The sequence below is a fragment of the Neopsephotus bourkii genome, unplaced genomic scaffold (assembly GCF_033783945.1).
Source record: "Neopsephotus bourkii isolate Nb327-2 ecotype Australia unplaced genomic scaffold, CSIRO-AGI_Nbou_v1 NB_567, whole genome shotgun sequence".
NCBI classification, from domain to species: domain Eukaryota; kingdom Metazoa; phylum Chordata; class Aves; order Psittaciformes; family Psittacidae; genus Neopsephotus; species Neopsephotus bourkii.
Genome location: NW_026901068.1, coordinates 1,365,768 through 1,383,122, shown reverse-complemented (window position 1 = coordinate 1,383,122; position 17,355 = coordinate 1,365,768). Strand labels below are relative to the sequence as shown.

At 40.7% G+C, this 17,355-nt stretch overlaps 1 protein-coding gene across 1 annotated transcript in view; it reads left to right on the top strand.

The window, feature by feature from the left end:
- The window catches only part of PLXNC1 (plexin C1), a 71,636-nt gene that overhangs the window by 38,725 nt on the left and 15,556 nt on the right, over positions 1-17,355 (top strand). Inside the window, exons 15-22 of the mRNA XM_061351273.1 lie at positions 1,408-1,507; positions 2,458-2,559; positions 2,942-3,045; positions 6,866-6,907; positions 7,401-7,525; positions 8,078-8,276; positions 9,643-9,789; positions 17,102-17,279. Coding sequence (XP_061207257.1) covers positions 1,408-1,507; positions 2,458-2,559; positions 2,942-3,045; positions 6,866-6,907; positions 7,401-7,525; positions 8,078-8,276; positions 9,643-9,789; positions 17,102-17,279 — 997 coding nt within the window. The remainder of the gene's footprint in view (positions 1-1,407; positions 1,508-2,457; positions 2,560-2,941; positions 3,046-6,865; positions 6,908-7,400; positions 7,526-8,077; positions 8,277-9,642; positions 9,790-17,101; positions 17,280-17,355) is intronic.

Below are 17,355 nucleotides of genomic sequence, written 5' to 3'. Positions count from 1 at the left end.
GATTAAAGATAATTCAAATATGAGCAGAAAATGAATGCTTTGTCTCAGTTTGCAGTAAGCAGAGATGATAAACAGTAATTCCTGCTTTAGGAATGCTTTGGTTGGACATGACAAGTGAAGAAAGGCAGGTGTATTAGTCACACTATGATGCTACCTTTTCATTTCAGCCTTAGAAAAGGCAAATGGATCCTAGGAAGGTTCAGACCAAAAGTACTTTATATAAAGGAACCATGAAAAAATATAAATATATGAGGAAAAAAGATTTGATGGAGGAAATGGGTCTGCTTTGTCTTCTGTTCTTTGTAGCCCCAGAAGTATGAAGGCTGTGTCCCTTCCAGCCCTGGGGGGTTTCATTGCTTGCTCAAGTCTGTGTATCTGCAATAGGACTATCCAGTTGGCAGTTTCCAGCTGCCCTGGCTGCTCACCTCCTGTGACAAACCAGTGATTGAAATCACCAGATCTCTGCCTTCCCTGCTGTAACTCAAAATAATTTCAACCCAACTCTCCTTTTCAATTATCTCAGGCTCATTTCTATCCCTGGCACTTGGTGGTATTCTTTTTCTGTATCAGAGTGTATTTTTACCTCTAGTCTGTTTATAGTCTTAGCTACCCTTTATTTATGTGCTTTCGTGGTCCTCTTTCAGATCCTCCTTTGTGAAATTTCTTCTGCTGTAGTTATCAGTGGTGAATGAGTCAGTTTGGCATCTGGCAGACCTCAGCCCTTTTGTACATTTGTAAGAACTAGTGCCTGTCCTGCCTTTGACAAACCCGGTGGCTGTTTGGGGAAAGTTGTATGTGTATTGTACGTTGTGTTTGTTCTTCAGTGGACCTTTGGGAATCCCCTGCATCCTACATAAGGAGGTTGAAACTTCTGCAAAGTAGGCAAGAGGGCTGTGGAACAGGCATCTATCAAAAATCTGACTTCCCTCATTATTTGCATGATTCTTACCTTACTTTTCTGCTCAGCAAAGTAGCATTGTGAGCGCAAAGGAACGTTTTGTACTATCAACACGTGCCTTTCTTGCCTCAAAGTGCCAGAACATTTACCAGCAATTCCGGAGGGCATGAGCCCCTGGGCCAGCTGGAAGCCAAATCTTGCCATTCCTTTGGACGCCCTAGTTTGCAGTGAAGCAGTGACAAAATTTGGTGCTGCATTAATACAGTTTGGTCTGGAGGTCCTCCTTGTCACTTATCTGTTGTCTTGTTTGAGCATCCAGTACAGTAAAAGTTAAATTTGTATTGGTTCCCATACATTTTTTCCACATTGCTGCTGTCTTCTCAAAACTCTGGAGAGCCGTGGCCCTTCATGTGCCTCAAATACATTTAATTCTTTTTATACATTAAATGTCATTTTAAGCACTGATTTAATACCTGTCCTCTATTAATACAGCCATTATTTTTCTTCAGGTCAAATTAGGAAATTTTGAGCATGAAGTCAAGCCAACATCATCACACGTATATTTGTATGTTCTGATTTTGCTACCTATTGTAGTGGGTGTCATTATAGGTAAGTACAATAATGTGTTTTCAGGTTCTTATTCGCTGAAGGCACATAAAGACATATACATACATGCACACGTTTGGGACTGTCGCAAACAGTCTGGTGGTTTTCCCCTGTGCCACATAAAAGTGGACAAAGATAACTCTGGTCTGGTAGTGAATTCCGTCTTGTCAGACTACAGGCAAGCTATAGGACTGACATCCTTGTGTCCCAGCTTGGGCTGTTCCAGCTGTCCAAGCTGGGCACTCTTCCTGTCCCCGAGTCAGATGTTCCCTAACAAACGGTTTATCTTCAGGCAGTTTTTTGTGCTGTTTCTGCTCAGTCTCATTTGGATCATTTGTGAATTTGTGGGTCATTACTAAATTGATGGAGGTAAATAGTTATCCCCTCCTCTTTCTGTCACTCCTTGTTTCTGAATGTTTTGACCTGGCTGTATATTTGATAAATTTCCACTTCTGTAGTAAGTTTAGGGGGTTGGGTTTTTGGGTTTGTTAATTTCAGGTTTGGTTTCTTGGGGTGTTTTTTTTTGGGGGGGTGTCTTTTTAAAAAGTGCATTACCTTTACAGGAGCTGTATCTTATGCCTTTATTCTGTCAAAATAAGCTTTAGAGAAGTTAACCATTTCTGCTTCAGATTGCTAGTAGTAGAAGTGGAAGAGTCTGTGTCTCACTGTGCAGGTTGTATACATAGCAGTGTATACTGTATTTTCAAACAAAGCTGGACTGACAATTCTAAGACGTTAGAAGAAATGTTTTTTATTAAACATTAGGGTTTCGATCCAGGTAACCAGAGCTCATGCATACTTGCTCACAGACAGCACTAGAAACTGATCTTCCTGGAGAATGCAAGCATATGTTAATCTTTCTGTTTCTTAAAATAATATTAAAACTCATCTTTTCTAGGGCTTGTCTGTTTTGCAGTGTCTGTACTCAGAATCTGTTTTTTATTCCTTTTTAGCGGCATTCATAGTTACCAGATACAAATCCAAAGAGTTAACTCGTAAACAGAGTCAGCAACTGGAACTGCTGGAATATGAGATTCGGAAGGAAATACGTGAGGGTAGGTCTAAAGGGCTTTATAAAGCTAAAGTACAGTGTAATTTCTCAACTGAAACTGTCAAGAAGCTCACATTATACAAAAATGTTAATATTATAGCTGATAGAATATTTTTATTATGTATCAGAATTCATCTTTAATGTTGGTGTGCACTGCAGTAGCAGATAGCACTGAGCTAATAGGATTGCATGTAATATTTCCTTCAACAAAAGTGGGGAAAAAAATTGATTGGTACTTTCCCACTCATAAGAGCTTCAGCTGGAAAAACAGCCCTTCTTCCCTGAAAACTATTCTTTAAGGAACATCTACTGGGGTCAAGTTACAACTGTGAAGATGATTTCGTGTCAACTAAACTAACTGTCCGTGGTGGGGGGTGCTTTTTCAGGGTTTGCTGAACTGCAGATGGATGAATTAGATGTGGTGGATAGCTTTGGAACTGTTCCATTCCTTGACTACAAACACTTTGCTCTTAGAACTTTCTTTCCAGAGGTAAATATTTACAAGTCTTTCAGTTGTCAGCCCTACCTAATAATGAAAAAGCTAGGAAGGTTAAGGTCAAATAATTGAAGCAAATACTACACAGTAATCATGCATCGTTTTCACAAGAAACTTTTCTTAAATCAGGAATCACCAAAGAACACTTTAAGACTGTACGTCTCTATATTTAACCAAGCCTTAAATGCTGTATATAAAGCACCAGTGTTGAATTTTCAAGGGTTGTGTGTGCATCCATTTCATTTTTACCAGCCTCACTAAGCTGCTTGCCTTTCAGGCCACAATAACTAAGCTATAATTTAACCATTGCTTTTTCTGTTCTCATGCTTTCACTTTCCATGCTGTAGCTAATTAAAGTAACAGGCTAGCTAACATGCTAGCAAACATCATGACACTTCCTAATTAGACTTGTGGGATGAAGAAGTGGCTGCAAGGTTGTGCTGACTTTCTGCTCCAGGCTGCTGACAGAAATGGTCAGACCTTGATTCAAAGGAGTGCAGGTCAAATGCTTAAAAATTACCTAAGTACTCAAGTGCTGCCCGGTTTAGAGGTGGATATTTTCATTGCTCTTCAGAGCAGTTTGTGCCTCTGTGTCAGAAGATTGAAGACACAATTCTCTTAAATGTTTTACTTTTCTTGCCTTTTTTTTTTTTTTGCACATGTGACACATTACAGTGCTGATAAGCACATTTCCACAGCTTTCAAAATTACTTCATGATGTTAACCAGTGCTTACTGGCATTTGCTAATTGGCAGAAGCTGTGATCTGAACTGGTGGTATTTTGCTGTGTAACTGACACCAGTGAGTAGAAACCCTTGCTTAGTGTTGTGGTGTTGTAGGGTATAGGTCATATCTATGTGAATTACCTACTAGCCTTCATGTGTTACTCATCACTGCTGTTTCCCAGTCCTGTAGTCTTGTCTGTACATTGCTTCCCTTTATCACCATGTGTAATCCCACTAAAAGCTTATTGTGATAAAGACATAATAGTGCAGAATCAGGGCCTTTTTTTGTACAACACCAAATACCAGATACAAAGGCAGAATAATATTTAACAATTAATATATGCATAATCTTTGTACACTTTGATTCCAGTTCTCCCACCAAAGGAAACTGGGAATATCTCTTCTGGTCCTGCTGTGATGCCCCCAGTTTAATCTCTATGGGGTCACTAGGAGGTTTGAAGAAAGTGAACCAAGGAAACCTTATTTTCTGCATCTCTTCCCTTTCAGTTTGTTTTGTTGCCAGGCATATTTGCATTTAAATAGTGTGTTTAGTTTTAGGAATGCATCTTTTCATAGTGATAGTCCTCTGTCAAAACAGGAACAATCTGTAGAAGTTGTCTGGGTGGAAGTGATTTGCTTTATGCAAAGAAAAAAAAGCACAAAGTCTGCCACCATGTTGGATTATGTGAGGTCAGAAAGGGAAGGGCTCCTGTTTTGCCTTGGCAATTGCCATACCACTGTGCATCCTGGAAATGATTCCAATTACATTTTTATCTCAGTTTGAAATACTGATACCACGAAGGTAAACTTGCTACTATTAGCTCTCTATAGACATGCAGTGTCAGGCAAGGTTTTTAACATATTGTGTCCCAATTTTTTCTGCTAAGTACTTACCATTTACATTGCAGGAGTGTTCAAACATGCCTTGTGCTGCATGAATGTGGTAGGAGAGCAGTGCTCTACCAAACAAATATTAGATGAACGGAAAAGGCGATGGGGTGATAGATTGCAGCCAAGTGTGAAACGGGCTGACGGAAGGATTGAAGAGACAAACCACCAGTTTGCTCACTAACCCATGTGTTTGCATGATGTCCATATTGTACTCTTTCTGCCTTCCAGTGTGTTTGATGGTCTTTGTCTTGTCTAATCCAAGCTGTTTAAACAGAGGCATCAAAGGTTTTCAAGAATGTGGTTCAACCCACTTGCCTGAGACATCTGTCTTACGATGGAAAGAGTTGCTTAAAGAGGGAGTCAAATACTTAAAATTAAGAGTGACGAATGCCATCTTTATTTTTAATTTCTTTCTTCCTGCTGCTTTCATTTTCTACATTTGATCTGGCTTTATAGCTTTTGTTTTGTGCTTAATGCTTGTAGGTGTTAAATGGATATTACATCTATTCTTAAAACATTCCTTTTGTTTGGCCCAATTTTTGCTTACTTGTTTGATTTTGATTATTATTTCTATTCTCCCTCAATTTCCTACATTGGTTGCTTTAATGCTACCATGCTTGTTCCCTGTTCACAAACATTTTTAACCTTTAATGTGGTTCTGGTTGTTTCACTCTCTGTGTGTGTATGTTTTATTGGTAGGCTGTTTAGAGGCACTGAAGAAGTTCTGGAAAAATGGGAATAGCCAGTGGAGGAAAAGGAGTAAGGGAAAAGAGAACAGGAGGCATGAGGAAATGGAGGGATGAAAAATCAGATCTATAGATGAAAAATTAGGTGCAAGCCAGGGCTGTGTGCTTGCAGCCCAGAAAGCCAGTCGTTCCCCAGACTGCATAAAAAGAAGCCTGGCCAGCAGGTCAAGGGAGGTGATTCTCTCCCTCTGCTCTTGTGAGACCCCACCTGGAGTACTGTGTTTTAGCCATGGGGTCCCCAGCACAAGAAAGACATGGACCTGTTGGAGTGAGTCCAGAGGATGGTCAGAGAACTGGGACACCTCTCCTGTAAAGTACAGGCTGAGTGAGTTGGGGTTGTTCAGCCTGGAGAAGAAAAGGTTCAGGGAGACCTTTTTGCAGCCTTTCAGTATAAAGAAGGCCCATAATAAAGACAGAGGCAGACTTTTTACCAGGGCCTGTAGTGACAGGTTGAGGGGCAATGTGTTTTAACTGAAAGAAGACAGGTTTAGATTGGTCATAAGGAAGAAGTTATTTACGGTGAGGATGGTTGCAGGAGGTACACTGGAGCAGGTTAACCAGAGAAGTGTGGCTGCCCCATCCCTGACAGTGTTCAAGGCCAGGTTGGACACAGCTTTGAGCAACCTGTGCCAGGTGTTCCTGCCTGTGACAGTGGGGTCGAGCTAGATCATCTTTGAATGTCTTCCAACCCAAATCATTCTGTGATTCTATGATCTTGTAAGGAAGCTTGGGGCTCCCAGCACCACAGATAAAGCAGATGACAGTAAATGTTACTAGTGTGGATTTGCTTCTCAAGGGTGCTGCTTTGGGAACATACAGCTGGGTTGGGACTTTACAGGCTCTAAGAGTCAGACAAGAGGCATTGACAAGGTATTTGAGAACTGGGTGCTTCCTATTTTTTGTGAGAGCTGTCATTAGGACTGGATGTGTGGTGGCACCTGTGCCTCTCCAGAGACTGACAGCGTGGACCTCCTGGGGAGTTCATTAGTGAACATTCATTAAGTGGCTTGAAATGAATGGAGGCAGATGAACTGAAGTGTCACTCTGTTACAGAAACCCCATATACCAAAGGGTATCACTGCCGTCCAAGAAGGAAGCAGCCTGCAGCACCCCTTGCACACCAGCATGTTCATAGACAAGGGTAATAAACAGCTTTTCCTGTAGAGCGTTAGTTGACTGCTCTGCCAGGGCAGCTCGGCAGCATGGAGTAGCACACAGAGTAACACTGAAGGTTACCTTTGAGAGTTCACTTTTCAGTGAACCTTGGCAGCACCTTTGCAGAAGTTATTGTGTAGAGCTGTTACAGTGAAGCCACGTTAGAAACCAGCATTTCCATTGTTCTCTTTCAAGTTGTACACCATCAGGAGCATGCTCGGTGTGTTTAACATGTTCATGTGTTAGAAACTTATGGTATAGGTAAGAATGATAAATATAACCTGTCTTATATTTTAGTCAGGAGGCTTTGCATCCATCTTCAGTGAAGACATGCCACAGGTAAGTTGATGTAGTGTGTTATGCCTTAATAAGTATTTTTTCAAGAGTGATTGTGTCTTGTATCTCAGTGTTGTCCGAGAACACATCAGATGATTGCATCTTCAGTGTGTTCCCTTTCCCCCATGAGGGGGGTTACGTGGTTTTATATGTAAAAAGAAATTGATACCTAGGTTGCTGTTACCCAGTGTGTACTATGACTTATTTAAGTAAAATAAACATCGTTTAGTCATGGGAAATGACAGGCAAACTTACCTATTTTCATTACTTTGTGTGCATGACAGAAGCTGTATGCTCTGCATGTGTGTACTCTGTGTTGTACACAAACCCAAATGCATATTCTGTAAAATCCTGAGACCTATGAAATAAATGCAAAATTCCCACTACTTTGAATGAGGCCAGGATCTTACCCCATATGTTGCTTACCATTTTTCTGAGCATGAAGAATCCATCATAGCCAAACTACAGTTTGCTTATTTTTGTTTAACTATTCCAGAGCAGAGACCAAACGAGCAAGGATGAAAGCTTCAACATGTTGCATGCTTTAATTTGTAACAAGAGCTTTCTTGTTACTCTCATTCACACCCTTGAAAAGCAGAAAAATTTCTCTGTGAAAGACAGGTATAGTATGATTATGCTTATAATCTTCAAGACAATTAGCAGGAAAAAACAACATGGATTGTAGCTCACAAATGTAATTTCAACTTCTTGCAAAGCAAGCTTGCATTACTCCGGAGCATTTTTCCATCTTCTCCATCTGCACACACTGAGAAAGAAAAAACATTGCCATTAAAACAAGCTATTAAAGAGAAATCAGAATGTTTGTGCATGTAAACAAAAAGGCAAAGGAGCAGGAAAACTCACTTCAAAACTGTAAACACTTCCTGCAGTTAGATCAACAGTTGTACAGTTTAGAAACGTTCTGTTGCTGAAGCAGGTGTTGTTCAGCAGAATTACATTTAGAGACACAAATAGTGTTTGAAAAATAATCATGAGAGCAGATGGACTTGTGGTTTTTTGTATTTGTGTAGAGATCAGTGGACACTTTCTGTGCCTGAGAGGGAAACTTAGGATATGAGCTGTATTAAAGTGTGGTTTGTTTATTAAAGTTGACTTGGAAGGGAAATTCCAATATTACAGCATTCTCTTTTTCTCCTTTTCTTTTTTCCACAGGTGCTTGTTTGCATCCTTCTTGACCATTGCACTACAGACTAAGCTAGTTTATCTAACCCATATTTTGGAAGTGTTGACAAAGGACTTGATGGAGCAATCAAGCAATGTGCAGCCTAAGCTCCTGCTCAGAAGAACGGAATCTGTGGTAGAAAAACTCCTGACAAACTGGATGTCTGTCTGCCTTTCAGGATTTCTCCGGGTATGTGTACATCTTTTCACCATGCAAGATACACGAAGAATATTAACTGATTTCTTCCAGAGGAATTGTTAGAAGGAATGGTTTAAAGCACTTGATCTAACGTTAACATTACCAATATGTGCTTTTCTGGTTTAGGTGACTTAGCTGTCATCAATGGGGTGTAGGAAAAGAGGTCATCTGTAAGCAATGACTGTATCTTTTCTTTGGCTGAGATTTGGGTAATTTTGCAATTCTAGCATATTCTTTTCTTGTGTCAGACATTATTTTGACTCTATGAGATATGTAGCAATCATACTAAAAGACTGACATGCTTGTGAAAATGCAGCTGTACCTTTCTATGCAAGCTGTTGGAAAGCTACCAATAATGGACATATTAGGGATACCATCTTTTGGAAAACTAATGTTCTTTCCGAACTTTCTAACCTCCAAGCAGCGTTGCAAATTTCAAGAGCTAAGTGACTAAGCTTTTATTTTTTTTAATTTTACCATTTGTTTATTTCTGTCCACTTGGTAGCACTTTGTTCTTGGTTTCAGTGCTTGGTTATGCTTCCTGTCTCTCTTACCACTGTGATGGTGTTACAGTGTTGCACTGTTGGTAACACTCAGATCGGTCCTTGCATTGATACAGCAGCAGAATTGTTGAAGCTCAGCAGCTTTGCACCAGTTTTCTGTAACCCCAGAAGAGAGCCAAGGAACTGTCAGAGATCTGTTCTTGGTACACCAGTCATCTTTACAGAGATGTGCTAGTGAGAGGCTGTAGCCAGACTGTGGGAATGGTGTCACATGGAAACAGATCCATCCTTTCTCAGGTGCTTTCCTGAAAACCTGGGGTTGAGGCTGGAGAGGGAAGTCCTCTTTCACTGAAAGACCAGTGAAAGTCCCCCTACAGTTCTCAAGGCTTTTTTTCCAGGGAAAGCAAGAGGAGACTTCAATTCAAAAAGAAACTAGTTGTTAGCCTGTTTTCTCACTAGCCTGAAAAAGGAAGAAACAGCTGAAGTATGCATGTGAACACATGCACGTCTCACCCCCCACCCACTCTTTGGTGGAACCGGGAAGCGTCTGCCAGGTGGAGTAGGAGCAGCTTGTCTGTAGTGTGCTTGTGCACAGCAAGGGGCTGTGAGCTTATCTTGCCACACGCTCCAGCTGTCCCTTGCTATTTGCATGAGACTTTCACACTGAAAAGCAAAGGATGGAGGTTAAACAAATAACTGGATAAATCTGCTCAGAGGGATTTGCTTTTCTAATTGCAAGATAACAACTTAGTTAAAAGGAAATAATTTGTTACACTTGAGCTTTTTCTAGCTATCTGTGCCCATTTAATGATTACAAAAATAAACATGTTCCTTGCTTTTTCTCCATGTCCTAGGAGACAATTGGTGAACCTTTCTATTTGCTAGTGACAACCCTCAATCAGAGGATAAACAAAGGACCTGTTGACGCAATAACTTGCAAAGCCCTGTACACGCTGAACGAAGACTGGCTGCTGTGGCAAGTGTCCGAATTCAAAACAGTGGTATGTTTGCCAGTTTGTGTTCCCTCCAAAAGTGGACAACTACAATGTTTTCTCCTTTTCTGGGAAGCTAAATTAAGGCTCTTGAACACTAAGGTGATGGTTAAGTACCCAGATAATACAATTGCTATGGCTGGCAAAGTTCCAAAATGAAATAGTATTTAGCTAGCTGGTATTTCACCACTATACATTTCACAAATAGCACTCACTCCTTACTTCACAGCATGCCTTAATTGGCAAAGGTTAGGTTTAATGAAGTCTCAGGGTATTAAAATTCCTTGTTATTTTAAAATGTACTACAAAAATATAAACGTATGCTTAAAATTTAAACTAAATTACACTTTTCCAATGAATGAAAGGATGGAATGCAGAGGTTTTGTTTTTCTATTGTATTTACTTGTGGCTAATCTTCAGACAGCAATAATTTGCTGCGGGTTTCCATGTTATTAGCTCCAAATTAGCAAGGTTACACTGTGGTGAATTTTACTGAGTCGCTTGGTTAAAAACAAGGGATCTGGGAAGTCTGGCTGAGTTTCTGAACTTTACCATAGATTTCTTGCCTTTCTCAAAGCACCTACAAAGTGCTTCCTATTTTACACTTATACCAGGAATTCTTTGAAAGCTGAAATTCCCTTACTGATTGTCATTCTGACACTGAGGAGAGAAGGGACGGCAAGGATTATTGCACTTCAGAGCACTTAAAAATTGTGACTTTTGAGTAGGAGGTCTGAAAAAGGTTTTCAGAATAACCAGAGTCCTTTTTTTCCCCAGAATTTCCAACTTATTTTGAGTCTGAGAACTTAAAAATCTGCATCTCCAGTCATTTCCATGGCTTCCTCTTTTCTTAACTCCTGGCTTCCTGTCAGGGTTACCAGACGTACGTAGGAGTATGAGAAGTGCGACTGAATAGTGGGCTTCAGAGCTTGGGATTCAGAGCAACTGCAATGGTAGGGACACTGCAAGTGCTGGTGGCTTTGGAGGAGAATTCAGGAGCCCATGTCCTGAGCTTCAGGTAGTGCTGGAGCTTCCAGGTCTGCCCATCTTCTTGTTTTGTGGGAAGAACCTGAAGATCCTAAGATACCACACATACGTCAGTAGACTGCGTGACCCTGGAAATTTGGCTGGTCAGCAATCCTTTGGGTTTGGCTCACTGTGTCATGTAGGAAGCTCACTGGAATCACAACCTTTCTGTGAAACATTTTCTGCTGAAAGCTTTTGGACAAACAGATTTATAGTCAAATCTTCTTATAGTAATTTACAAAGCTGTTATTGGAAGTTTCATGTGAAGGTGCTTCAAGCTAAGCTGTCACAGTGTGCATTTGGAAAGGAAGTTTGTGACTAAAAATTAAATGCATAATACCGTATTTCTGGTTTCCTTGCTTGTGCACTGCATTCTGGCATGAATTTGGAATCCAGGGTAAATTTAAGTATATGCTATATATATCCATAGGATACAAAACCAGTAGTTATGCAAAGCAACAATTTGCAAGTAAGCTCAATATGCCTGCTACTAGTAGACTATGCAGGAACATCTGGTCGTGTGGAATTGATTGACTTTTTCTTATTTATAGCACAAATTCAAGTTGAGGGAATCGTAGGGGGATGTCTGACTCTGAAACTGCTGAACACTGCCTTAAATACTTTTTTCTAGTGTTATTTCTATGCATGCAGTCACTGATAGGGTCTTGTGGGCAGCTTGCAGTGAAGGGGAGGCAGGGGAAGTGGTCTGAAGGACTCTGTAAGTCAGGAAGGCTGTTTGCAGATGGGTGAGGAAGTGAGAGATCAGACAGCCTTTCTCAGACATTTGCTGCCTTTGTATCCCAGCTTTTTAAATAGGAGATTATGATACTGTTACAGAGTTAATAAATCAGCTTTACCTGCTAAGGTCCAGCAGTTTGTTCAACTCAGTTGAGAAGTGGCTGAACGTTCCCTTAAAAACCATCAGAAAAGGAGGGAGGATCCTGCAGTAAAATTACAGAGATGGAGCGCAAGGACTCTAGTTCTGTCTGGAAAGAGAAACAGTTTTGTTTGGTGTTTTGTGTAAGATTTACACCGGAAACTAAAACTGTACTGTGATAGAGATTTAAGTGGAACATCAAGGCTTTCTGGGCTGGGGAAGCAGGCCAGCTATGCACATTTTCTCTTCAAGAATAGCTTTTAACAGGTTGCTAAAGTGGAAGGAGTCAGCTTTTCTTCTCTCACTAACCGTTTCACATGCACTGCAATGACATGAAGGACCTGTGAGTATACAGAGAGGGAACAGAGTATTTTCTACTTTCTTTGGAAGAAAATTTCCACCTGAAGGATTTTCTAAATGGAATAAATCCTGAGCAGAGTTCTAAAATGCATTTGCACATTTTCTCACTGCAGTTGCATTCTGAGTCTTGCAGTATTTTGCTGGTATTTTGTTTTGCCCCTTTCCACAGACCCACAAAGCAGTACATTAAAACCTACTTGTCCAGAGCAAAGTGTAAAAACTGCCAAACAGCCAAAATGAGGGGGATAAAAAGATACTGAAGCACATCTGCAGGCATTTGATGTCCAGATTTTTAAGCTATGTTGGCACTTGAAGACACAGGGATGCATTTGCTAGGAGTTCAACACTGAAGTCAGTGGCAGGGCACAAGCAAGGATGCAGGCATTCTGCATGCAAATTGTCCTTTCAGGATTTCAACTTCAGTTTCAAACCAGCACAACTAGGATACAAACAGGCTCCTAAAAATTAGGGGGAGGTCCACAGGTCTTCTCCTAAACACTATGCAGATAAAATCTTGGGTCAGGAGACGGAAGAAGAATTGGACATAGAGAAAGAAGGAAGGACAGGAGAGATTTTCTAAATTTCAGGCCGTTTGCAGGAAGGAAAAAAGAGAACTGAGAAACACGTTGGTTTTTAATTGTATCAGAGCTGTCCCTTGGCTGGGCCCCATGCCTTTTTATAAAAGGCCATAGACCTCAGGACCAGCAAACCCCGCTGTTGTTATCCCTCTCTGCTGGGAAGGATCAGATATTGAAGAGAGATGAGCTGCTCGACTAAATACTCAGGCAGAGGAATTGAAGGAAAGATGCTTCTAAAAGCACTGGTCCCAGTATGAGCTGTTTGGTTTCATGCTGTGCTTATATTTGAGTACTGAGAAATAAAACTGCCTTGAAAGAGACTTGGATGTGTCATGGAGCCTTTTCACAGGCTGAGGAAGCAAGCCTGCTTTCTCACAGGCAGACAAGCAGCTGCCCCCCTCGGTGGATAATTCACCCCATGACTGATGAAGAAGTGCAGTGCACAGCTGAGTGTTAGCTTTTCACTAAAGTGTTTCATTTTAAATAGAAACGCTGTACAATGCCAGCCTGGCATGGGAGAAGTTCTTAGTGGCGTCTCTCCTGTGGAAAACCAGGGGAGACTTCTTCTTTTGGTAGACTTGGAGCTTTGGCCTTTGTTTGAATAGTCACTGCTTATTTTAAAAAAGGGATTGGGGCTGTTGAATTCTTTGCTAAAATGAGTTTGCATTTTAGATGGGAAGAAATTATCTATTTCACCTCTCCACCAACAACCTTTTATTGAAAGTGAAGCGAAGCCACGTGGTGGAAGGTTGTTTAGAGTGTGCAGCTGCTTTATGAGTTAAAAGAAGGTTGTTAAAAGAAGTGGGAGGGCTGTAGGGGGTTAAAGCGGAGACAGGGAACCCAATTTCCTAGTAAGACGCCATGGTTGCGGTATTATTAGGCATGCTTTGTGGGAGATAGAGAAGCTACTAGATGCATGTGACATATGGGGTTTTTCTTCAGCAGAGAATGAGACAACAGCCCTCGCTAGGAAGCCAGCAGTGCAGATGTTGGTTCTGGGAGAGTCTTCTGAATTAGATACAGATTGAGTATCACACGATAGCATTGAGAGTACAACCCGTGCTTTACATAGTCCCTACATTTAACTCATGTAACTTTTTTCTCATGCCAGTTTGTTAGCTGTTCTGTAACCTCTTCATGGGTAAGTGTTCTGTTCTGGCTGCTACAGAAGGATCACAAGATTGAGCTGATTTTTTCTGTTCATTGTATTTCATAGTCTAGGAGACGGGAGTAGTTTTCATTGTGCTCTACGTCATGGTGCTGTCTCCTTCACCTAAAATTCTCTAACTTTTACCAGTCAAAAGTTTTTCTTGTTTTTTGAGTCTGTCTGATACATGGAAATCTGCTTTGTTCACATGCACAGCTAAATAGAGAACAGGCTAATGAGTAAGAGCCCTTGAAAATCCCAGATGATTTTTCTTGGAAAATATATGGCATTATCACATTTCTTTATTAAACCACATCTCATTCATTATCTTCTGTGGTTATTAATAGCTTTCCTAAATAAATCATTGTTTGAAATTCATTTTCAAGAAAACTACAAATCTGGAAAACCATCTGTAAACACTGGCTTCAAATGTCATTATTTCTGCCACTGCAAGAGTGGAAAACGTGCTTTTTCAAATTTGCTCCTGTCTTCTAGCTAGATTCCAAGCCTGTTCCTATACAGGTAGTTGCAGATGCTTGCCTGGTGCTCCTTGAGTAGCCTTTAACAATTCCTGCAACCTGTCTTAAGCCTTTGCTGAAGAGCACTGTGATTTTGTGTTGCTAATCACTAATTCAAGTGCATAGTCTCGACTTGAGATATTACTGGTTGAACCACACATCCTGTAATTTCCTCCTGAATCTTCCCCTAAGTTGACTTGTATTTTCATTTCCTTTGCAAAGTGAGAGTCAAAACAAGGCCTGATGACGTTTCCTCGTGACTTCCATGTGTGCTCCTGTCATGCCTCTTAAACGTTTTCTGACCTTCAGAGCTGATCATAAAAGGGCTTTCATAATTCTACAGTAATTTCTGATTCTTTTTTCAGTGCTACTCTTTGTGTCTAAATGCAGTGATTGTGACTGTCAGGTTCTGATTAACGGTTTCCAAAGTCAGGATTGTGCTGTCAGACAGGTTGAACCTGATTTATGAAAACTTCAGCTGCAGAGGGAAGACTTAATAATAATTGGCTCTCCTAGCTTCTCATCAATTGCTACATCACTTAAGATTAATTTCTGCAGGAAATCGTTTCAGCAAAACTAACTGTCTCTCTTGGTTTAGAGACTTTAGTGTGTTTAAATATTTCTTCCCACCTGACCACTTCTTTGAGTGGTAAAGTGTTGTTACCCTCACATTGTGGGTACTTTTGATTAAAGAGTTCATAAATGACTAGTATTCCACCTACATAAAGGACTGCTGCTCTCTTTTTACAGTCCTGTCATCCTGCAGTGAGTTGAGTGAGGACGGGAGGACTGTCACATGCTAATAACTGAAGAGGCAGCACATTTATGTGTGATCTCTGTGAGAGCATGTGCTGGAAAGGAGATGCAGCAGAAAAAAAAAGACAGTTTCTCTCAACAGTCTGAAAGGAAGAGGAAATTAAGCAGTTACATGAATATTGCAGTGTAGGAATAATGTCAGAAGGAAAGGATCAACTAAAGGAAGGAATGATTCTGAGGATGTAAAGACAGTTCAACATCAGTTAAAGTGTGAGTGGCTACTCCAGAAAGATCAGTTTGGAGACAAGAAGAAACAAGGACTTTGATTAAAATGAGTTTTTCAAAGACAAAATACAGTTGGTCCCTGTCCACATTTTTGTCCTAGAAGACCATGACCTCAGGGCAATCAAAGTCAAGGGCAGGACTGCTGTCTGTTCAGTTGCTCTGTGGGCCTAACCAAGCATGACTCCATCAGTCCTGTTCCAATATATTTTTTACTAATTTTCCGCATGAAATCCCGACCTGAGGCATGGCATCCAGTCTGCTTCTCCTTGTGCAGGCACCATTCCCACATATCTTCTTCTTCTGTTCCATCTGTCCTTTCCATGGACTCATTTTCTCCACAATTAAACGTCTTGGTGCCCTGATTATGTTATTCTCTGTTACTTCAGTTGCATCCTATAGTCTTTATTAAATTCTGCAGCCCTGTTTTTAATACTCATTTTGCTTCTGTAGAAACAGTAAAGTTAGTTTATGTCTCATTGGACTACTGTTTTTCACCACCAGTGTGTTGTAGTTTCCTCTTTTGCTGGGTAGTAAAGCAGAAAATAATAGCATTTTACAACTATTGATAACTACCCATTTTTCTAAGAAGAGAGAAAAGTTTCCCTGCAGCAACCTGCACAGAAATTCTTTCCTTCACATGACAGCAGGGGAAAAAAACATGTTTAAATTGCTTCCTCTTTTAACAATCACTCCTTCACTGAGTCACACCTGCAGTCCTCTCATTTCACTCAAAAGATACGGATTATACCAGAAGTGTCCAACAGCCACAGTGGTTTGAGTATGTAGATTTTCCTATGCTTCTTGCAGTCAGGTAAAGGCACCTAAAACACTTGTTTTAATTCTGCCCCAAGACACTTCTAGCAGTATCTGTGTAGCTGAACTGTGATTTCCTGCAAGGAGCAGGCTGTGGCACTGCAAATGATGGTTATCAGTGCCCTGCACTAGCAGTTCTGTGTTTTCCCCTGCCTTTTGGCAGTTGATCTGCCTGGTTTGACCAGAAGTACAACCTGACTGAAAACATTCCCTGGAGATGGTCACACAGAGTCATTGGCACCTTCCTCTAGGCCATACTCACCTTGTGTGCAGCCTAGCAGATGAGTTGTGTCCCAGCTAAGAGCAGCTGTGAGCTAAAGGGCAGGGGTGTTGTAGCTGTCCAGGTTGTGTGGGTGTTTGACCTGCAGCGATAACTAACAGGATAAATTACACTTTTTGATGCAGATCTGGACCACTTTGGGTTCTATCTGCTGCAGCTTGCTTTCCCTTTCCTTCTGCTTCTGCAGTAGCCCTATCCCTGCTGCCTCTAGAGAGACGGCTGTATGCAGACACTTACGTCTCCAAGGGAGGTGTATTTTTTTGTATGATACAAGGCACTCAGCATAATCTGCTGGTGTAAATACGCATTTCGGCACTGCTTCCTCTCCACTCAAAATCAATCATGCTTACCATGACAACTTACTTAGCAACCCTATCAGATCTTTAGTTGCTTAGAGTTTTGCTTTTAAGGCACTCATTTTAAATAAAAGACATGCTCTTTTTAGAACATGCATTGTAATTTTTCCCGGTCTCCTGTCTTTTTTATTTTGTTGATAATTCACTGAAATACATTTGCACAAAAGCAGAATACCAAATACAGTTTTGGAAGTACATCGCTGTGTATCTTTTATCCTTTGGACACGAGGAATTCTAAATGCTTCATTGTGTAATTCCTTCACAATCTTCGTTTGAATTAGCTTAAATAATAAATATGCTGAAAATCTCTCGTGTTTTTTTCCAGACAGTGAATATTATCTTTGAAAAAATCCCAGAAAATGAGAGCGGAGATGCCTGTCAGACAATCCAAGTTAATGTTCTGGACTGCGACACCATTGGCCAAGCCAAGGAAAAGAGTCTTCAGGCTTTCCTTAATAAGAATGGCTTTCTCTATGGTCTTCAGCTGGATGAAATTGGTCTTGGTAAGAGTGTGTCACTGTCTTGTATTTTCATGGTGTTTGCTGGTCTGTCTGTGGAGTTTTCTTGTTAGGAATTGCT